The sequence below is a fragment of the Stenella coeruleoalba genome, assembly GCF_951394435.1.
Source record: "Stenella coeruleoalba genome assembly, chromosome: 14".
NCBI classification, from domain to species: domain Eukaryota; kingdom Metazoa; phylum Chordata; class Mammalia; order Artiodactyla; family Delphinidae; genus Stenella; species Stenella coeruleoalba.
The window spans coordinates 19,565,071-19,589,345 of NC_137160.1; the positions used below are offsets into that span (position 1 = coordinate 19,565,071).

General features: G+C 37.9%; 1 protein-coding gene across 1 annotated transcript in view; it reads right to left on the reverse strand.

The window, feature by feature from the left end:
* Nucleotides 1-24,275, reverse strand: part of RAB27B (RAB27B, member RAS oncogene family) — a 61,166-nt gene that overhangs the window by 1,378 nt on the left and 35,513 nt on the right. Inside the window, exons 2-5 of the mRNA XM_079943211.1 lie at nucleotides 10,292-10,463; nucleotides 8,400-8,485; nucleotides 3,713-3,816; nucleotides 1,099-1,222 (exon numbers count right to left, since the gene is read on the reverse strand). Coding sequence (XP_079799337.1) covers nucleotides 1,099-1,222; nucleotides 3,713-3,816; nucleotides 8,400-8,485; nucleotides 10,292-10,444 — 467 coding nt within the window. The 5' untranslated portion in view covers nucleotides 10,445-10,463. The remainder of the gene's footprint in view (nucleotides 1-1,098; nucleotides 1,223-3,712; nucleotides 3,817-8,399; nucleotides 8,486-10,291; nucleotides 10,464-24,275) is intronic.

Genomic DNA, 24,275 nt, shown 5'->3' on the forward strand with positions numbered 1-24,275 from the left:
AGCATGGAAGAGATGACAAATATTTTTGAGAGGAAGGAACCAGAAAAGATACAACAAGATGCGCCAATGAGTCACACATGCAACAACATGGCTGGCTGAGAGATTGTGAAATAATCACGATCTTGCTGGCTGAGTTGGAAAACATCCTTGTTTTTCCTCAGTGAGTGAAAGCTGGTGGGTTTCTTTTTAGTATGGGTGTAACAAGTTTTATGGGCAAGGAAACTGATACAGGAGGTAATCAGGGACTTGAAGCCAAAGCATCATCCCTGATTCTTAAAAATTAAGAGGGTAAAAATGCCTAAACTAGTGAACAATATTACCATCAGAACTATTACTTCCCTCCAATCAATTATCTAGGGGTCTGATTTAGACTTCAAGCGGGCACTGTATAGGGTATTTATGTGAACACAGTCTATATTTAGTTGGAATCCAAAGTTCCAGAAAGACATGTACATTTATAAAGCTCTCAAGGAGAATCCTTCAGCAAAAAATGGACAGATTTGGCAAAGATGCTTACATTTGGAAAAGAATGACAACTTCTGCCTTGGGAGTCAATTTACAATTACATGGAATATTTAAAAAATTTTAAAAGCTGCCATTTAAGCTCAGCTAGGATAATGATTGCAATATTATGTCCAGGTCAGGTATCACTCCTTAGAGTTTTGTAGTTATTGACTGAGAGGCAGTAGAGTACAGTGTTGAAAAGCATGGACTCTGATTTCAGTCTGCCTGGGTTGAATTCTAGCTCTACTACTTACTATCTATGTGGCCTTCCATCAGTTACTCAATCCCTCTGTGTCTCAATTACTCATATATAAAGTGGGATAACTCTAGATTTCCTACATATGATTATGAGGGGTTAGATGAGTTAAAGCCTAGGAACAGTTGCTAGCACATAATAAGCATTCAGTAAATGTTAGCTGCTAGTATTATGAAATAGTTCATTAAAAACATCACATATATTCCTCTGGAAGATCTTTTTCATTCATGCGACATTCCTGAATCAAAGGTATCCCTTCTAATATCAATCTTGTGAGCCTACCCCATTATAAGCAGCAGTGTGCGAGTTTAGAGGACATCTCCACATGACTGACTTACCTGTATTTGTCAGCCAGGTCCCGGGCTTGCCGTTCGTTGACTTCTCTCTGGTCTGACAGGTCCGCCTTGTTGCCAATTAATACTATATCTGGATTTTCACAATAAGCATTTGCTTGCAGTTGGCCTTGGAAAGAAAACAGATGGAACCAGCAAGTTAGTTATAAACAAGAGATGTCAAATGACTGCTCATACTTCAGAGTCCTAATCTAATTGTTCATCTGCAGCTTGGCTGCTTACGCGTTACATTATATTAGCCAAGTTGCTTAACTCTTCCCAGCCACAGTTTCCTCATCTAGAAAATGGAGCTAATTCCTCACAGGTTGCAGGTTGTGAAGATTAATAAGAGTGTATATGAAGCGCTTGTATGAATACCTATCAGTGCTCCTCTCTATCTGGGGAAATGCCCTTTGAGATGAACATACTGTTTTTCATTCCATTTATTCTTCAAATATAAGTGGAGATAATGGAACGTGATCTTAAAGTACATAAGTTTGCTCTTTCCTTTAGGAGGCTGCTACATTTCCCTTTCCTGAAGTTCAAGGTGATGATCCATAAGAGCAGAACCTTTTTGAACCACCACAAATTCATGTAGAAACAATATTAAGACAGGTCACTTGTTTTTCTCTTTTCTCCAGGAGACACTGTTTAAAAGAGAAGGGGGGTGGGGGGAGGAGGAGGAGAGAAGAAGAAGGAGGAGAAGAAGAAGGAAGGGAGGGAGGGAGGAAGGAAGGAAACGATAAAAAACACTTGTCAATCTATGTTTTCAAGGTTACGGGACTATTTTACGGTCTACCTCAAGGCAAGCTATTTGCAACCTTGCTGAGGTCAGAGAAAGAAGACAAATGCTTACTCTATAACACCAATTATTTGGATGTTAGAAATTAAAGCCTTATTAGATACGGCAATTAATTATCTTAAATCCCAACTGTATCTTTCTGGAAATTTCAGTAATAAGGGAGCATCTCATCTACCTTGAAAAATGATGAACGAATCAGTCTCTGAAAGAACTGAATAATCTTATTATCTCCTTATCTCCCCAGAATCTAATAATAACACCAAAATTTGGATAAAGAAATGTAATAGCAAAAGAAAATGGAGACAGATCCTAGGATAAACACTCATTTGGAGAAGGAATTAAGTCAGAATTTGTTGGTATTTTTCCCCACTGTTAGTGAACTTACATTTAAAGCATTTATATATATTAATAATTATATATAATATGTAATAATAAGATATGTATATATTTGAGAATCTACACAGCCAGACACTCAGCCAGGTGATCTGGGGTATCGCAATGGAACAAAGAGGACCAAGTCCGCACCTTTATAGAGCTTACATTCTAGTGGTAGAAAGAACCCAAACCACAAGTAAACAAAGAAATAATATAATAAATATAATATAATATAATAAATATAATATGTGTCAGGTGGTGGCAGTGACCAAATGAAATAGAAAGTGTATTGAGGGCATACAGAGTGGTGAAGAGCACTGTTTTAGATGGGGCTGTCAGGGAAAGCCTCTGCCAAGAGATAAATAAGGTTTGAACGAGAACCTGAAGGAGATGAAAGAACTAACACACGCTATAAATCGGAAAAGAGAAATCAATGCAGAGGCGAACAGAAATCAAAGTCCCCAAGGCAGGACTGTGCTTCTCAGGGGAGAGACCTTTAGCTGGAGGCCAGTGAGCTGGGGCAGAGTAAAAGTGAATTAAAGAGGCATTCCAAGTGAGATGGGAGATCCCCAAAGGACTTCGAGCAGAGGAATAATATGATCTAGTCTTTTAAAAAATATCACTCTGGCCACAGACAGCCCTGACAAATCTAGAAATGACAAGTAGCACCAGCCCCATGCGACTGCTGGTACGTCCCACTAGGATCAAAACTGGTATTTGTAATTTAAAACATGCAAATGAAATATTGTCTTTAGTGCTACATCAGTTAAAAAAATAAAGGAAAAATCAAATACCACGCTTCTGTGCTGACATATCAATGTGGCTTTAATAACTGATTAGGCTACTTTGAAACTTTATATTATGTTTAAATTGCCATGAAGGCTGGAGATTTTTCTGTACCAGTCTTCCTCACATTTGAACACTTTTCTAAAAAGAAGTAAAATTTCAACGTCAGCTTGCTGACTGACACGCTACCGTATTTTCACGTGGCTGCTCTGCTCTGAAACAATTTCTCACCTAATTAACCCATTAGTTCATTAACACTTTAGTTAACCCACGTGCAAGGGCACACACTGTAGGTACCAGATGCCCCCTCAGAAAACGCTGCTGTTTTTCTGTGTCCCCACCAGGCTAGATGGAGTAGATGTGACCACTCATTTAGTTTTAAGAAGTCCTTCAAGACTTACTGGATACGTGGAATTAATGGCCTGTCAATTGCAACAATAAAGTCCTTACGTATAGGTGGTGATTCTTCTAAGGCGTCAAAGGAAAACACAATTTTAAGCCACTTTGGATGAGCCATGTAAAAGCCACCGCTTTGAAGGTGACACAGGAAACACTAAACCTGTGACTTTTTAGAGTTAATCTGTGGTCCCCAATCTGGTTTCATCTTGTGAGGCAGAGAAGCAACGTGGCCAACGGAAGTTACTCAGTCCCACTTACTCATCCAGTTTCTGACATTTAAGAAGCTCTGTTGACTGGTGAGGTCAAACATTAATAAGAAACCCATGGCGTCTCTGAAAAACGCAGTGGTGAGGCTCCGGAATCTGCCAAAAAAGCACAGTGGATAGTTCTGGAAGTCAGTCCACATGCAAATTCTGATGACAATACAAACAACACTATTTCCCTTTCAGATATGAACTCCCCATGGCATCCCTCGGGATTATTCTGCCGAATGGGCAGAAAGACTGCTGAAGGGTCGGGGAGAACACTTGGTTGTGGATTTGTTTAAGATCGCGTCCCGGCTTTATGTTCCAGAGCAGGTAGGCGTGCAAGAGTTTGTAAACTTCAACCACACGCTCGCTTACACAGCCCCTTGGAATCTTTCTCTCATTGGCTCACGGGCATCTTGTGGCCCACAATTAAAATAGAAGCCACTTTAGAGTTGGGACTTCAACTTATACTTTTCAAATTTCTTGTCTGTGCCCAGAAGGAAGCTTGGCACATGGTAGCCTGAAGATGAATGCCTGTGATTACATGCAGAAAATCACAACTTGTTAGCAGCTGGAACTAGGGTTCTTTTGTAAGGAAGAACATTGGTGAGAAAACTCTTTTATAAGCACTCCTTAGGGATAAAACTGAGCTTTAGGCTGGCATGCATGTCTCTTAAGGAGAAGGACGACAGTGAAGAAAGGAAAAAGAGGATGTTGATTAGGGGAATGAGGGAAGGGCAGAGAGACTTGGTAGTTGAGGAGAGAAAGCAAGAAGTCTCATCTCTAATGGAGGATTCTGAAGAATGCACTCCTTCATGTGCGATGACTTTCCCTTGTTCCAACCCCTTCTACCCCAACATCCTCAGGGAAGTTGAAGATGCTTTGAGATCCACTTCAATGTCAGCAATGGGCGAAACAAGAGATCACACGTAAGGTCCAGAGAAGGTTTGGGTTATACTGATAAAGAAGTGAATTTGGCAATTGACTTTTAGAAAGGCACATGACTTTGAAACAGAGAAGCGTATCACTTCCTATCCTAAATGTCCTCCTAATTTTGGATCTCCTATTTTGGCCTATTTGTAGATTCTTGGGTTTCCTCTGGGTTCTATTCTTGACCCCTTCTTCCTCTACCTATATTCACTGGTTAATCTCATTCACTTCCCTGGCTCTATTATCCCCTATATGTTGAACCCCAAATTTATAGGTCTAGATTTTTCCTGCCCTCCGCACCATATGCCCAATTACTTGTTTGATATTTCCACTTGGAGGAAACTAAGGTACCCTCAACTTCATGTGTTTAAAACCAAACTGGCCCCTCCTCCTGATTTTCTGTCAATGACATCACCATCCTCCTTGGTCACCACAGCCTTTCTACCTCACCTGCTATATACAAGCAATCAACAAATATCTCCTGACTTTCTCATTTCTGTCCACGTACCCTGCCACTATTCTAGTTTTGGACCCATTATCTTCCACCTGGATAATTTCAACAGCCTTCTCAACAGTCTTCCTGTCTCCAGTGTCGTATGGGATCCTCCCCTTCCCTGATTTCTTCCCACTGATTATATAAATCCTCTGCTAAAAACATTTAAATGATGGTACTTTGCTTAAGATAATGACTGAACTTTTCAACAATCCGTCAAGGCTCTGCATGAACTAACCCTTGCTCATCTATCCAGCTTCATCTGTTGACTACCCACAGGCAAGCTGATCTTCTTTTGGTTCTTAGAAAGTTCACACTCTCCCCTGGGCTTTCACACACACTGTTATTCCTGTGGGAAGCCTCACCTTCATGCTTCCTTTACCTTCTATCCTTTTAGCCTGGATAAGATTCACTCATACATTGTGTATGAGTATGTATATTTACATATAACAGTATCACCTCCCCACGCTGACTTCCCAACACCCTCATGTAGCTTATGGGCTCCTCTTGGTGCACCTGACAACCACTCTTTGTTTTCCTGTTAGTGCCCTAAAGCTATTATTGCAATTGTTTATTTGTCCAAATTCTACCCCGGTAGCTCCAAGAAAAAAGGAGCTGTGTTTCTAACTTGCTATCCATTGCGTTTCTATGGCCCTGAGCACATTTTTGGCTCGCTAAATGCCTGTCAAATATAGATAAAGAAATAAAGAAAGAAAATAGCAAAGGATATAAATCATTAAAGTGTTAAATGACTTCAATAGAGAACAATACTTTCAATACCAAAGCAGGGAGAAGAGTTTTTTTTTTTTTTTTTTTTTTGCGGTACGGGGGCCTCTCACTGTTGTGGCCTCTCCCATTGCGGAGCACAGGCTCCGGGCGCGCAGGCTCAGCGGCCATGGCTCACGGGCCCAGCCGCTCCGCGGCATGTGGGATCTTCCCGGACCGGGGCACGAACCCGTGTCCCCTGCATCGGCAGGCGGACTCTCAACCACTGCGCCACCAGGGAAGCCCAGAAGAGATATTTTAATGACTTTTTATTTCCAAAATAAGATTCCTTTGGTAGGACATACTCATGATGATTATGAAATACCAAAAGTTTTACTCAGTTTTCTTCCTGTGGATTTGTTCCTACCAGTCACTAGAAGCTCGGAGATTACAGGGCTTTTATTGAAGGGTTCTTTCTCTGTCTTTGGGAACTAGCTGTACTCCCAAAACTGTCTCCTGCTCCAACCACAAGAGTGTGGCTAACTCAGCCACAATAGTCTCCTCTCTGTCCTCTCCTTAAGAGTGTGTGTGTGCGTGTGTCTGATTTGAGGATAAGACTGTGCCTTATCCCCCTCTCATTGCCCACAGCACATGACAGTTTCTTTAAAACACACTTGCTCGATAAGATCTCATTGGAGCAAACACTTCTGCATCCACAGCAACATGGGTAAAATACTCTTGCTCTGGACCAGCTTCATACCCTGGACCACTCAGCCCAGTACCCTTGTTAACCCCCTTACTTTCCAGGGTTTACTCCAGGGGAAAGCTTATTGATTTCTAGCTTCACTCACCAACCTCATTGTGGCCCCAGGGTGGAGAAAGCTAGGACCCCATCAGAAAACAGATCCTAGGGCGCATTATAGCTCCTTCTCCCTCACTGAGAACTAAGTCTGTGCCCTACATCCTTTAGGTTTACATAAGGGGTATGATTTCTGTCCTCCTTCCCATAATGTGCCTTTTATCAATAATCATTATCTTACATGGCTTATACTGCCAGCCGTCCTCAGGCACAGGGTTGAGGTGTGAGGCATTGTTCATCCTGCTGCTTAGCTGCACCTTTTGTATACAGAATGCAAAATTCTCAAGGAATGAATAACCTTGATGTACTAAGACTGTCCTTAGTATTTCCTATTTCACTCCTGGAGCAGCTGTCTTAAGGGGACAGATGAGAGAAGCCTGCCATCACGCTAGGCTGACATATCGTGTGCGAAGACATATGGGAACCACATTTTCTCATATTCCTTCTTCAAAAATGAATTAAATTGGTCTATAAAACATACATCTTTGTGACAACAAAACTGACATATGAACAGAGATTCTTGTAAGGAATGACTTCAGAAGAACCAGCCGTGTTGAAGGATGTGTGTAAATGGAATTCACAGTCAAAAAAGCTCACAGAGAGGGCCCAGCCCCTCTCCTGGCGTTTACACTCACTGAAAGCGAGAATGTTTTGGATTCATTTCAAAGACTGAAGTGTTTACCAGCATAAACATTGTAAGACATGTGATGTAGAATTGGGAGGTATGTGCCTTCTAAATGTCTTCTCTGACAATCTATTGCCAATTTCTGTTTAATCTAATATTGAAAAGCTTCACTAGCTTGGGGTCTTTTGCACTCCGGAAGTTTGAATCTCAAAGAAATATATTTTCATCAAATAATGGCATAGCACCTCCAGCTCTCAACAAGCCACACTACTGTCTACTGAGTGTCTCTTGACTTGGACGCTGTACCAGAGACGAGGCTGAAAAACCAAGTATGGCCTCTGCCCTTATAAAGCTCACAATTGTGTTGGGGTGAGAAGGTCACAAGTGAATCAGAGACCAGCAGTTACAGATAAAAATAAAAGATTCACCTTACTGCAAGGTGGTATATAATTAATTGAGTAATTTAAGGGATGGAAGAATAGATGTAGGAGTTCAAGAAAGAGGGAGTTTGTTTCACTTGGGGTGTTCAGAAGAGCCCCGACAAGCAGGTGTAATGTGAGCCAGGCCTGGTGAAAGGAGAGGCTCAGGGAAGGTGGAAAGGGAGTAAAACATTCCAGCTGGAGGCTGATGGTGAGACCAAAATCTCAGAGAGTTAAGCCAGTCAAACGGCACAGGATGAGAGTCTGTGTGTAAGGGCAGGAAGAGATGAGAAAGATATTAACACCTTTTCTTCAACTCCCTCTTCAAGTAGTACTTGTAACAATGTCAATTTCCCACCTCAATTTAATTAAATTCTGGAGAAGTTTTTTTCTTTTTTCCCCTATTACAAAGTACAAAGACAATGCATAAGAATTTTCACAGAGATTTCTGAAAATCTGATTTTTGAAATCTGTACCAAATACACAGTGCTAGTTATGGTCGATGAACTACAAGTAATTTATTTTTATTTTTTGATACAAATGTTTATTTTGAAACCAGAAGGAGAGTTGCATATCCTTACAAGTCCACATACCACATACAGCGTTCACATTAAAATAAGTTTTCCTAAGATATTTGTAGCTAGAAACAAAGTAATTCACTGTTACCTCTCTTGTCCTGCTGTGTCCCAAAGCTGAAGATGTACCTTAACTGCTTTCCCTGTTGACCCATTTGGTCCCTGTGTGTTATAAACCTGAAAAATACAAATGTCATCAGTTGATACTGCTTTGGATTATGTCAGCATTCAAATTCTCTGGGTTCACTCAGCATATTTTTTCTTCATTACTATAATCAAAGTTCATAGTGCAAAATAAATATTTGCTCTGTTTTGTTTCCCCAGAAGTATCACATATACTCTCACTTTTAAATGTCAAGTATAAGTATGGTTTTCAAAACAATTTAGGCATCCTGCAAACTTAAATTAGACACCTTCTGTCATTTCCTCATGGAGGCAGCAAACATTAGATTTAGGACCCAACTTCTACATTCAAATATAGACTCTTCATTTAACTTCATAGAATCTTATTTTCCTTTAGCAAATTTAGACCCATCATTTCCTCCTACTTTACAGAGTTACTGCTAACTTGAATGAAATAGCAGATGTGAAGGCATTTTTAAAACAGTAAAATGCTTTACAAATACCTGAATATCCTCTACTGTGAACTGGACTTTCAAAATGAAAAACACATGGAATTTCTCAATAAGTTTACACAGGATATTTCAAGTCTTTCCTTGCTAGTCGTTCCTTCAAGGGCTCTTTTTAGAAAAGTTTAAATTTTTTAAATGATGGCATTTTGACTTCTTATTTAAACAAAGCATAGAAATTTTAATATTTATCCAGTTCTTTTACTTATGGCTTAATGAAGATGTTTTAAAGATAAGCTTTGCAAAGATTTATACCTAGATTGGGGTTGGGGGTGGGGAATTGGGAGGGGAGAAGGCACAGAAAAACCCTGGAAGGGTTGGGAGCAAGTTTGCTAAGACTATAGTACTGGACTTTCAGATAAGGTACAGGACATTATAAGGAACCATGATTTAACTTCTCAACATCATTTTCTTTGTTTGTTGTTTTGGATTTGTGATATCAACTGGAAGCCACCGCCATCTTGGCAATCAAGAATACCTTGGGTGGCAGTAAATCTGGCTAAGCTTCTGTGCCTATGTTACACGTCTCACATGTCACAATATCCTTGTCATTAGCGTCTAGCATAGGAGAAGGAAGTGGTTGTGATTCTCACTTAAAATCCCTTATCTTGAAAAATAGCAAGGATTGGTCTCACATTCTGTTCATAAGAAGCTAGTGATTGATGGCTGAGTCTACACATAAATAAAAATGCAGCAGGAACTCACAAAGCTCACGTTCCAGCTATTTGCCAATCATTCTTTTAACTTTTTTTGTAAGCATAGGGAAATGAACACTTGTTTTTATTGAGGAACTCAGATAAAGAGTTAATGATTTTAGATACTAATTCATGTTTTGAAAGTTTCCTTAAGAATTCATAGAAAACACACTATGCAAACCCATAAATGATTTTAGTTGCCCTGTGTACTTCTGGGGGCAAGTGATAGTGCCACTCAATTTTTTCTAAGCAACATGTTATTTATAATTGAGACAGTAAAAAATAATATTTAAATTGGATTAAAGTGACAGGTTATGAATTTCATGTGATAAAAGACGGTCACCTTGCAATGCAATAAACATAGCTTCTTAATCCTTATCTTTTTTTTTTTTTTTTTTTTTTTTTTTGTGGTACGTGGGCCTCTCACTGTTGTGGCCTCTCCCGTTGTGGAGCACAGGCTCCGGACGCGCAGGCTCAGTGGCCATGGCTCATGGGCCCAGCCGCTCTGCGGCATGTGGGATCCTCCCAGACCGGGGCACAAACCCATGTCCCCTGCATCGGCAGGCGGACTCTCAACCACTGCGCCACCAAGGAAGCCCTTAATCCTTATCTTATATAGTAGGATCAGCAACCAGTTAACAGTATGGTTAAAAACTCACCACACGTTTTTCCCGAAAGTCTATCCCTACTGTCGTGATGAACTTGGGATTGAATTTATTGTCTGTGTAGCGATAAAGAAATGTCGTCTTCCCCACTCCCGAATCTCCAAGGGCCAGGAGTTTGATCAGATAATCATAGTCCCCATCGGTCATAGTGATGGTCTTGGTGGGCCTGTGTAGGAGGAAAAATAAGTACTTATGATTAAAATTGGTTTTCCTTTGCCTTCCTGCAAAGCAACGTCAATTTAGCTTTCAAGGGTAAAAACTTGGAATGCCTCTATTCTGTGACTCAGTGAGTTAACTAGTTCAGAGCAGCTTCAGGAGTAAGGACTCTTCTATGATTTCACTTAGTACCTATCTTTTTATATCATGTCAGGTAATATGGAACAAAAAGCTATGTGATACCCACCATGGCTATTGCCACAGCAATAGTAGAACTTAAAGAGTTATAGCCTTTTTTTTTTTTTTAAGCCAGTGTCTCTTGGAATCAGGAGTGTGGTGCTAGGAAAAACAGTCACAGGGAATAGAAAAAACTGTCCAAGATGATGCAGGTGTGCTAGAGGGAGACTGAAATTATATATGAGTAATGGAAGAGAAAAACCTAGGGGGATATTCTGCCTGTAATCCTGCAGGATGACCTTTCTATTATATGCATACAAAATATTCCTTTTTAATTTAAAAAATTTCACAGCTGAAATGACAACCTTTAAAAACACTGATTTGAAATCATTTCAAAAGCAATGTTTTAAAATCTTACGTTCTGAAATACTGAACCCTCTGTTCTCCAACGGCAAATATGCTGTATTTGGCAAATCTGCCGAATATTTTCTAGGCCTTGAAAAAAGGGAAGAGCTATTCAGAGGCATAACTATGGTAATTCTTCTAATATTTCTCCTGAAGGAACATCACTTGCCATTTCACCCACTGCCCTAACCTCTCCTGCCTTGGTTTTAATTTCTTCCGTTGTTACAATGGCTATGGGTGATGCCAAGGGCCAATGCCAAAAACAGTGATGACATGAAAACTACCACCACATACCTTTGAATTACACCATCACCCACTAAATACTTGATGTACTTTCCACTCTTGAGGTTAGCAAAATGATTTGCCATTTGGTACAACTTTCTGATTTGTGGGTTATACAGATGGATAGAGGAAGGCTTATGAAGACATCCCTAGAATAGAAACATTTCTCTCCTATTAGGTAAGAAGGAGGAATATTTCCTCACCTCTACAATCCAGAAAACATTGTACCCTTCAGGAGTTCTGAGGTGATCAAGATTAAATGTCAACAACAGGCTGCTCCATGGACATATCTGAAAACTGCTACATAATTCGAATCATTTTTCTACATGTAAGAAAATGATGCACATATTCATCAATTTACACAAAACTTTATTTTTTACATTGTCATTTTGGTACAGGGTCAAAACTAAAAGGTTCCATGTCTTTGGATAAATAATGATGAAGATGATGATTAGGTAGTTAGCCAGCCAGTATTATTACATCGTTTGGAAGATTTACAATGATTTTACATTAGAATTTTCTAAAATTTGAACCCTATTGATGCTAAATCCTCCTAAATGTATTATGGTTGATGGATGTATATTTCTTTAATTAATGAATGGTTTTTGAGGTCAGGTGTTTTGAGGGCTGCCAATATATATTTTTGCACTAAAGTTTTCCTCTCTTATAACATCCTTTCTTCACTGAGTAGGGCTCTCAGGGTAGATGTTTGCTGACTGTGAATGTACTCTTTTTCTTTTTTAAGATCTATACAAAGTATAACCATTGCTCAGGAAGAGGTGCATAGCAACCATCAACAACCAGCCTTCCTTAATGCAGGGATACAGATATCTCCACTACTGATGTGAAATTCTTCTTAGAAAATGTCTGCATTGATCAACCCCCTGGCAGTGAGTAGTTCTGCGTTTGGGTTGGTGCCAAATATCTTACCAGGACTTTTTGGTTGAAGATGTTGCTGTTTCTAGTCTTTGAGCCAGATGGGTTGCTAGAGGAGATTGCTGTCAGAGTTGTAAGGTTTCCCCCATCTAAGGTCTATCATCACCACCATCACTCTACCTTAGTCTCTCTTTCCCTTCCAAACTTGCTCATGTGAAACTCCTCTGAAGGGTGATAAAGTCTGTTATTTCACCAGTAAAATCAGATAAAACTGTTAATTCTCTTGTGAAAAAAAACAGATGAAATTTAAATATTCTAAGATAGTTAAGTAATTAAAGCAAAATTCGTCCCTGGACACAATCCTTGATAATCAGAGGGAAGAAACTGAAGCTACTGGTTACCTAAATACACGATAAAGTCGGAGGATATTGTGGTTTCCTGGAAACATGAATAGAATCAAGAAGATACATCAGCACATTTTAAAACTTTGCTTACAGTTAACTATGCTTTTTGCAATATTTTTGGTGACAGTGTCACTAAAGGCTAAGTCTTGAGCAAATCTAGTTAAATACCTCCAATATACAGTATCAGGCCCAAAGATGAAAATTCCAAAAATGTAATCCATAATCTACTTTCTGTCAAGGCACGCATACCCCGAATAAGGATGAAAGAAAATACAACATAATTTTACAAGACGGAACATGATTAGTTGATAAATGAGTCAAATCGTTGTGCTTTTAGTTCAAACAAAACAATAATCTTCATGGACTGCAATGGTCAGAGCAGATTTTGTAGAGGAAGGTGAACTTGCATTTAACCTTATAGCATAGGGAGGAATTAGGTACGAGAGGAGATTCAGGACCATCGCGTGGGAGATGAATTGTCACTTACAGAATGAGACTATCACTACTTGCCAACTACATGCCCTACCATGTATTTCTGACCTGTAGCCAATCTGCAGTCCATAAACTGCCTGGGGTTGCCTCCCAATCAGGCTCTAATCCAGAGTCAACAATCCTGGCTAACACAGATCAATTCTACTGCAGCCCACACAGGGTCTTTTCTTTAACTGAAAGATGGTGGAGATTTTGTGGCATTGAACATAAATTCCACCTGAAATGAATGCAAGCTTGGTACTGTGGAAACCATTTATTTAGTGTCTTCAATAGACTAGTTAAAGAAATTGACATATTAAGCTGGGTATGAGATAGTTTGCCTCCAAGTTTCTTTTAAAAATGAATTATTTTATATATACAATTCTTTTGCATTTAGTTTGTAACTTTTAAAGAAATTTCTTTTGTATTTAGCTTCGTTCCTCTTTTATTACTATGTGATTTTCTGAGTCCTAAAATCATGTGACCTCAGTAGTCTATCCCTGGCACAGCAAATACACCACCACAAAGAAAAATAAAAGCCTTGGTAAAAAAAAAGGCTGTTTTCCAAGAACTGGGCTAAAAGAAAAGATCTGGTAAGGATCAAAAAGCTGACAAGTTTAGCAGTATTGTTTATTCCCACGCAATGATTGATGGGATTGTTAGTTCTTGGTTCTATGAATCTAAAAGGGAAGAAAAAGCCAGAGGATTGCCATGTTTCAGGAAATGCATCTGACTCTCTGCCATTATCACTGTGTCACAAACGATACCACAAGAGCCAGAAGGTCTTTTAGATACAGAAACCACAGCATCGACCTCAGAGTCTTTCGTGGGAAGGTAAGAGGCTGGAAGGAGTAGGGAAAAGAATTCACAATGCCCATGAGTCTCTGTTTAATGAAGACTCTTAAAGGTAGAAGGAAATCTAAGTAATCATGTGGTCTAGCCCTTAGTTTACAGATGAGAAATCACGTGCAGGGAAGTTACTTAATTTATGGGGTGACATTTCTAATAGAGGAAACCCCAAGACTGGTGTTCATTATGATTTGAAATGGAAACTGGGTTAGATAGGTAGAAAGTAGAAATATATTCATTCTATGAGGGAAGGGAATTTTCTCTGGGAACATGATTTTCATAGTTAGAATATCTCAAATGAGGTTGCCCATACTGTCTCTCTCTCTTTTTTTTACCCTGCTTTGTTTCATTCTTGTTCAACATAAATTCCATTAGCTCAGGAATTTAATTTCCTTGTCCACTGCTGGATCCACAGAGCCCAGTATAGTGGTTGGCATACAGGAGGAGCTCAATACATATATGTTAGTGTATATTTAATATTTAAGATTCTCAGAGCCATGCAAATGTCATGATTAATGAAATGTGTCTTTGGGCAGTTGGTGGAAGTGGAGTCTCTCCAAGTTCAGAGCTTGGATTCTCCTTCCTTCCTCATCTGTAAAGTGAATGTTTAGATTAAATAATGACCTTGGTACTTTCCAGGTCTGGCTTCCTGAGCTCATTTTTCTATTTTAAGTTGCACAAGAGTATAAAAACTTCCTCAAAGTAGAATATTTATATCTTCAGAAGAGCAATTTCAAATAACCTGGGAAAAGAGAAAGTACAGAGGGACTATAATTTTTGAAAGTGAGATTTGTGCTGGCAGACAGCATATTAACTTGTCAGTTGAATAGGTCAGAGCTCAGAGAACTGGGCTCCCCTATGAAAGCATCCATTTGTCCATCTAACACTCATTGGCACCTTCTGTTTTGCATGATATTTTGCATGGCTCTGAGGATACACTCCGATTTGTCTAGTGGGGAGCTTAACAAATGCTACAGATATGTGTGGACGACTACTACCCAGATGGACTAACCCATGCAAACTTTGCTAGTTCTCCAAGTAACAATCTTAAGGATGCCATGACAAGTTATGACCTTGTGACGTGAACTTATTAAATTCATAAAACCATTCTTAAGGTACTTCAGAAAGCTTAAAATAGTAGACAAATAAAATATCACGGATACTACGTTGCATTCAGTGTAGATGGTTTCCATAAAATAAAACTATCAAGCATAAAATGGACAGATGTTTACTATTTCCTCATTTATCTTTATTTGATTGGTTTGTGTTGGGCTCCAGTAAGAGCATTTGGGGTCTGGGATTCTCACAGCAAGCACTTCATTATCTGAACGATAGCCTAAAGGTGGTTCTCATTAACTGACCTTGAAATACGGCTTCCTACCACCACATTCATGTCCAGGAGGTTACAGTTAAATTATGGACGGCTGAAGTACTCTAGGGGCCTGTAGCCTGTGCATCAGAACAGAAGGCATTTTCTGGAAGGAGGGAAGTTGTGGGGGAGGGTGTAAATTAAAAAATAAAAAAAAAAAACCTCTTCAGTGTATTCCATAGCATTTTGTTCGGTTAGCAAAGTTTATCAAAGGTAATTTTTATTTCGATACTTCCTAAATGCTATTTAGAATTAATGGATGTGAGCCTATATGGAACATTCAAACTAAACTGCAAATATAAATCAACATCAACTGAACTGAACTTTTATTTGTTGACAGTGGTCAATGTGTCTACTGGAGCAATCAAATCTATTTTTAAATGTGTTCATTTTGTTTCAATTTATGGTCAAGGGATATAATATAATAGAGATAGACTAAGAATTCACTGAGCTTACTCACCCCGAAAATAAAGGGTAAAAATTCCAACACAAGTCAGCTTTAAATTGGTTTTTCTCCATTGATATATCATTATTCTCACATAGTAAGTGCACTTCTAAGCCAATGTATAATTTTATTTCTCTAAAATTCTTTTTTCTATAAGGTAAAAATTTCCCTTTAGCTTAATTTTGTGGTATCCTTTGAAACTGTATGAATTTTCCCCTTTTTCCCTTTACTTTTTATTATGAGCACTTTCAAACATATACAAAATTTGAGGGAATAGTAGTGTACACCCATATACTGATGGCCCTGCTTCTAAACTACCAATACATGGCCATCTTTGTTTCATGTATCCAAAACTCTCCCTTTACCAGATTATTTTGAAGCAAATACCAGGCATCATAACATTTTTTTCATGAATAATTCAATATATATCTCTGAAGATTTCTCAGCTTACCATTTATATTGTGCTTACCTATAGAGAAGATTGTCAAACATCTGGCTTTCTATTTGATAGGTCTGAAGCCATATCTTAATACTGTTTTAGCCTGTGTTTCTTTTACAGTGATCAAGGTCAAGCATATTTTCATACGTTTAAGGGTTATTTGTATTCCTTTTTTGTGTGACTGGAAGGCTCATATCTCTTGTTCAGTTTTTAAAAATGGTTTATCTCTCCTATTTTTAGAAGTTCTTTGTGTATTAGGGACATTAAAACCTTGTTATTTAAGTTGCAAATACTTTTTCCCCATTTGTCTCTTTGCTTGTGACATTTATGCCACCCAAACGACTTTTATTGTTATTGTTGATGTCTGGGGGAGGAGAAATCAAATTCTGAATCACAAGAAGGTTTTCCCATGCCAGATAATAAAGTAATTCACTTATGTGTTCTTCTGCTACTTACATGGTTTCAACTTACATTTAAAAATCTAACTCACCTGGAATTTACCATAAATATGTTATGAAGAATTGATCCAAACTTATCTCGTGATAGCTGTGCAAATACAACTTACATACAAATTCATCTTTTCATCACTGATTTAAGATACTACCTCTATCATATAGTAAAATTTCATACACAGTTGTGTCTATTCCTGGATTCTTCTCTTCTGTTCCCCTGGTCTAGCTGTCTGTTCATGAAGCACCAGTTAAGTATACAATGTTTAATATCTGAAAAAGTTATCCCCTCCTCATTGTTCTTTTCTTAACATCTTTACAATATTGAGTCTTCTAATCCAAAATCATATGTCTTCCATGTATTCAAGTCATCTATTGTGACTTCCAGGATTAATTTATGGTTTCCCTCATACAGATTTTGGATATTTTTGTTAAGTTCACAACTAAGTATATGATTTTCCTTATTTGCTTTTGTAACTTGGGGTTCATCTGTCAACTTTGGCCTATTATTGTTTTGTTGTTTATGTGAAGATTATTGACTTCTGTATATTGGTTTTATTACTCAGTGCTTTGCCAAATTTTCTTATTTTTTTAGTGGTTTTTCAATTCATTATTTTGAATTTTCCAGATGTACAATTATATCCTTGATTAAGAGGTATACTTTATTTCTTCCTTTCAAATTTTTATGCTTCTACTTGTTTTTTCTTGTCTACTTTCAATGGCTGATGCCTCTACTACAAAATTAAAGAGTAGTAGAGACAGTGGACATCCTTGTTTCTGATTTTAGTTGGAAATTCTCTAGTGTTTTTCCATTAAGGAAGATGCTGGCTGCTTTTAACATGAGTGGATATTAAATTTGTCAATTACTCTTTCTTCTTCTATTGAGATGATCTCCTGGTTTTTCTCCTTAGCTTAATTTTATGAATAGATTTCCTTATATAGCAACACCTTTATATTTCTGAAATAAATTTCACTTGCTCATGATGTAGTATCTTTTAATGTGCCACTGGTTATGTTACTTACATTTTATTTAACTTTTTCATCAGTATTAATAAGTAAGATTTGTCTTGCTTTTGCAACAATCTTTGGTTTTGAGCTTTACATTACAATCACTTCATTGAAAGGATATGAAAAATGTCCTTCTTTTTCTGTGCGCTAGAGTAGTTTAAGTATTATGGAGGTTATCTGATCTTTAAATGTTCGAAAGAATTTCTATATGAAACCATCTTGTCCAGGTGATATGTGTGTGTTGTTGGGGGGGATTAAATTGCTCTCTATTTCTTCTCTGGTAATTGGTCCCTTTAATCCTGTCTCCGGTAGGATCAGTTTTGCAAAGTTGTAATTTTGTAGGACATTAATCATCTCATCTAGAAATTCAAATGTACTTTATAGAGTTGTACAAACTACTCTCATATGATTTTTTAAATCCCGTTTTGATACTTATTTTTCCACCTGACATTTCTAATCCTGTATAATTGTATTGTACTTATTTGTGGAAGGCTTTAGAAAATCAATGAAAGTACCAGTCTTATTATCTCAAGAGTTTATTTTAATTTTCATATTATAGCCCATAGTCCAGTAATCCTATTTTCTACTATCATTAATTTTTCCCTTAGAATGTCCTCTCTACCCCTACTCTTTACCTTCTAAACTCAAATCATATCCACACTTTCCTTGTTCGTGAGTTCTTACACTTCTCCAACTTTATTCCAGTTTTTCTGTATCCATAAGGGGCATAGTACTCTGGGGTCAAGGTCTAGCAGACCTTGAAATTCTGGACTTGAAATTGCTAAAACCCAAATCTGCTCAATGAGTATTCTTACTGAGAACACTGCAGCTTGCCAATAATTCTCACAGTCAGGGTCAGGATAAGGCTGCTCCCTGATCTGAGAAATTTTTACCTGAATTGAAAGAGCTTCTAAATCATTTGGTTCACTAATATAGATCCATTCAGAATCAATGCTTTTCATGTGTTTCCCTAATATTGGATCATTATGACTCTGTAGGAGGCAGCAAAACACAAAGCTATTTTGTTCCCAGTTGCAGCATGATATTGACAGATGTTCTAAATGGAATCATTCTGAAAAGGACATGAGAGCAATGGTCTAGCATTATCTCTGAAGCTCACATGTACCCCTGGATAGAAAGCAAACCCCTAACGGATGTGTGCTTGAAAACACTGTTTAGCAGACATGACTCAAATCTCAGGGTAGTTAAAGCAATTCAGGCTTTTGGCTTCAGATGAGTAAATTATCAACAGGAACAAAATAGTACTTTACAAAGTTGCTGTTTCAGATTCAGAGAAACCTCTGAAGGCTTGTACTTATATTTACAAATGCTGATAAACTGAAATACCTCTTAAAAAAGAAAACTTCACAGTCTTCTTAGAAACTTAAATGTGTGCAGTCCCAAAGTGTGTCCAGGGTCATACTGAGGGCACAGGCCTTGAAGCTCACATAGTTTGTCACTGATCTGTCACCTCACCTTGTTGGCACAGGAAAGAACTGGGCGTTCAGTTTCTCTAGCTCTGACAAGATCTCCTTGTTTGGCTTCTTGGAATCCTAGGCTGGGTGTGTGTGCAGCTCCATAGAGAAGGCACAGACTCTTTGGCAGGTCATCTGCACCACTGAGGTTAGAGGTGGTGAGAGATGCAGGCAAGTTCCAGGCATCCTCCTGGATTCCAGTTTGTCCTCATGGATTTTCCTGTTTGACCTTGCTCTGACTTTATGTCCATCTTTCTCTCCTGACCCTGGTTCGGATGACTTCAGGTACAACACAACACAGAAAAGCAATAGGCTTACATACACTGCCAAGCCAGCTCCCACAACTGTGAAAAATCCAATCGGATTAATAAATCGCATGTTCTGTATCACTTACAGTGATTCTGCTTTTTTTGATAAAACCCTCACTGATACCAAATTCTAGAATCTTGAGAATCTCACTTCATTTTATTTTTTAAGGTTTAGAAAATTAAATGGACACTGTTATAACCAAGATAGTGGCAGGGAAAGTATACCTATTTCATATCAGATCTCCTGTATAACTTACTTCAAACTCATAAATTCTAGTTTTGAAAGAGAGCCACAAAATTACCACATTAAGCATTGCTTAGATATCCTGATCAACAGCTGAGAGGGTCTTTCAGTGCACTCTCCTGCAGTATTTCTATATCCACCGCAAAATAGTTTTAAGCTTTAACATTAACTTACTCAACTCTAAGACATGGTTTTGGCATTTCCCACCAAAGTCTCCAAAAGAAGCCCAGTGGATGCTGACATGTCTGTAATCAATGAGCAAGTGAATCAAAGACGAACTTCACTTTAAATGTACACATTAGCCTTCAGCTCACGTTGGTGATTTAAAGGAATAAGTTGGCTTCTAGCCAAAGCAATCTTTAGAAAGAAAAACGGAGCTGGAGGAATCAGGCTCCCTGACTTCAGACTATGCTACAAAGCTATATTCATCAAAACAGTATGTTACTGGCACAGAAATAGAAATATAGATTAATGGCACAGGATAGAAAGCCCAGAAATAAACCCACACACCTATGGTTAATTAATCTATGACAAAGGAGGCAAGACTACACAATGGTGGAAAGACAGTCTCTTCAACAAATCGTGCTGGGAAACCTGGACAGCTACATGTAAAAAAGAAAGAAAAAGAAAAAAGAAATTAGATTATTCTTTAACACCATACACAAAAATAAGCTCAAAATGGATTAAAGACCTAAATGTAAGACCAGACACTATAAAACTCCTAGAGGAAAACATAGGCAGAAGTTGGCTTCTAGCCCAATTTACAGAGTATTAAGCCAATGGGAAAACAATTATTTTATGGATTGGAATAAGAGCATTTGCAGATATTATTCTTAAGTTTAAGACTTCATGAAATTCAGAAATAGTAATGAGAAACTTCACAGATGCTTCTCTACAATGTTACAATGTGGGATTTTATGACTTCTTCTCCAGACAGGTAAGAATTACACTCAGGCAATTCTAATAGATTTTACCAATTAACATAATTTTCATATAAATATAATAATTTTTACCAAGGAAAGCAATTTGTGACTATGAAGAGAAAAATGCCACACAGAAGACAGTTGCAGTATAAAATACAGACGTATCAAACAGAAAGGATTACTTGAGACAATTCAAATGATAACATAGTGATATCTAACAACTTATATTGCCTTCTTATATATCAGGCACTTATTCTAAGGACTAAGTACTAAGGATTAACACAGTTAATCTTTAACATAACCCAATAACACACAGATTCAACTCAATCTCTATCAAAATCTAGCTGCCTTTTGGCAGAAAATACAAGCCAACCCTAAAATTCATAGAATAGCCAAAATAATCTTGATCAAAGAAGAACAAAGTTGGAAGATTCATACTTCTCAATTTCAAAACTAACTACAAAGTTATAGGAATCAATACAGTGTGGCACTGGCCTCAGAGTAGCCATATAGATCAATGGAATAAAATTGAGAGTCTAGAAATAAACTTATACATTTATGGCTGTTTGTGATAAGGGAACCAAGACAATTCAACGGGGAAGGAATAGTTTTTTCAACAAATGGTGCTGTGGCAACTAGACAGCCACATTCAAAAGAACAAATTTGGACTGCTGTCTTATACCATATATAAAAATTAACAGAAAATGGATCATAGCCCTAAATGTAAGAGCTAAAACTATGAAACTCCTAGAACAAAACATAGGAGTACATATTCATAACCTTAAATTGGACAGTGATTAGATATAACACCAAAAGTACCAGTAACAAAAAATAGATAAATGGATTTCATCACAATTTCAAACCTTTTTCTTCAAAAGACACCATGAGACAAGTGAAATTACAACCCCCAGTTGGGGTGAAAATAGTTGCAAGTCATATTTGAGACTTGAATCCAAACTATATAAAGAATTCTTACAACTCAATAATAAAAGACTAATAACCCAATTTAAAAAAATGGACAGAGGATTTGAATAGATATATTTCTCCAAAGATTTTATACACATGGCCAATAAGCATACGAAAAGATGCTAAGATAGCATCAATCATTAGAAAAGTACAAGTCAAAACCACAATGAAATACCACTTCCTAACCACTAGGTGGCTATAATAAAAATAGGGACACCATCAAGTGCTAGTGGAGATGTGGAGAAATGGAGCCCTCCCATATTACTAGTGGGGATGTGAAATGGTGCAGCCACATTGAAAAACAGGTTAGCACTTTCTCAAATAGTTAAACGTACAGTGATCCTAAGACCATCAATTCTACTCCTAGCTCTAAATCCAAAAGAAATGAAAACATTCATCCACACAAAAAATTGAAAACAACCCAAATGTCCATCTGTGGATGAATGTATCCAGACAATGGAGTATTACTCAGCTATAAAGAGGAATGAAGTACAAATACATGCTACAGCACAGACGGGCCTTGAAAACATTATTCTAAGTGAAAGAAGCCAGGAGCGAAAGGCTACATACTTTATGATTTTATTTATATGAAGTGTCCAGAATAGGCAAACCTGTAGAGACAGAATGTAAATTAGCATGTGCCAGGGGATGCAGAGAGGAAGAATGGGGAGTGACTGCTAACGGGCATGAGGTTTTTTCGAAGAAATGATGAAAATTTTCTGGATTTAGATATTAATGGTGACACAACTTTGTGAATCTATCAAAACCCACTGAATGATACATTTTAAAAGGGTGGATTTTACGGTATATGTATTATATCTCAATAAAGCTACTATTTAAAAAAACCCAACAGTGTAAGAATACTATATTTTATACTAAAAATAATTGATTGGGCCTAGCTCCTCTAGCTAGGTGTTAATTAATACTTGTTTACAATGGAGCCACTCCCTAGTAAGTGTCTTGTGTATTCAAACAATACGTTCTTACAACCTAACGGAAAGGGCCTGTAGTATATACTCAAGGAAGTATATTCCTGAGACTCTGTAACCCCTTTCAGCAACTGATTCTAGTAGAGAAAAACTCAATGGTCAGGAAAGGAGTCAGTTATCTAATTTGATCCTGTTACAGTTTAGAGCAATTTCCTCTTGCTGATTATCATCAGCAAAGCTCAGCATACAGTGGATTCCTTCCTTTGCTGAAACCCATTATGACAATGCCCTTAATATGCTTTCCCAGCTACATGCTTTTGTTCCCTCACATATCCTAAATTTTGCTTCCCTACACATTAGTAGCCCCAAATCAATACTTTACTTGCTCTAAACACATACACTATATCACTGAGATGTTACGTAAATATTTGGATTAAATAAATGAAGCTTCAAGAATTTTTTGCAAGATTTAACATTTGACCCGGAAAGCTTTTCCATTTGGTTTCATAAATGGACTGCATGACTTACTTTTTTTAAGGGAGTCGTACTTTTTTTAAAAATGCTTTCCTAGGTCCTTTTCTCCAGAACTTCAGCCAGGAGCAAGAAAAAAAAAGTAAATCCCTGAAATTCTGCAAAGCCTTATATTGAAAGAATCTTTGACATATTATTGATATATCTCTTCCAGGCTGGAAAATCTTGTGATGCAATAAATCAGATTAGTAAGTATACACAAAGAGGTCAATGCCTTCCTGAAATCTATCAGCAAGACCAGAAAATAGGTTTTTCCAACTTAGTGGTTCTCAAACTCGGCTGCATTTAAAATTCCCTGATGCCTAGGCCACATCCCAAACCAAGTAAATCTGAATCCTGATGGTGAGACAAAAGTGTTAGTAGTTTTTGATGCTCTCCAGATGGTTCCAATATGCAGCCACCTTTGAGAACCACTGCCCTATCTCCTAGCCCAGAGACTCCTCACTGCCAATGAGTGATTTCTAATCTGGAAGTAACCTCAGCCCCCCATCCTATAGCTAACAGAAGAGCAGAGTGGACCACATTCATAAAGACATCTCTTTTCCTAAGATAGTGGCCTGTTGGAAAGATAGTCCTTTCCCACTATAGGCCTCTGCTCGATGGGCCAACCAGCACCAGTCACAGGAGTGTTCCTTTCCCTTACCACAACAAGGACATGTCATCCTCTATGTTAGCGGTCAATCTGTAGAGTGATGTGATATATGAAAGGACATTCAGTGTAGATATGTAACTTGAACCATCTACACTTAAACCATGTCTTCACATGAAAAAAGACATGATTTTAAGTTAAAGAGATGTTTGTTGAATAAGATGTTTTACTAAGTTTTCCGACTTCGGCCTAATAATCTTGCAGATCGGGTTCATTTTCCAGCTGGCCGCTGCTTTGAGAAAGTCATGCCACACTTCTACTGCTTTGCTTCAATATCTGAGAAAGGACATACTAATCAAAATATCTGCCCACAACGTCTGCCTCTCTGACATGTGAGGAAGCCAAATTAGATAGCATCTAGGAGTCCACAGGCAAATATCTATGAAAATAAGATGAGGGCCATATTATTACAATTTTCTCACTTAAACATAATTCTAGATAACTCCCAGAGCCATACAATTCCAAGAATAAGACAGATAAAAAGTCCAAGGCCTCTTTAGGAAAAGAACGTTGGCTGGTCATTATTTTAGCCAATATTTAACAAGATGCATTTTATTAGCTTAATTAAATGCGGGGAAAAGAGAGATTGTATCTACAAAGAATGGAGTTAGTCCAAAGAAAGT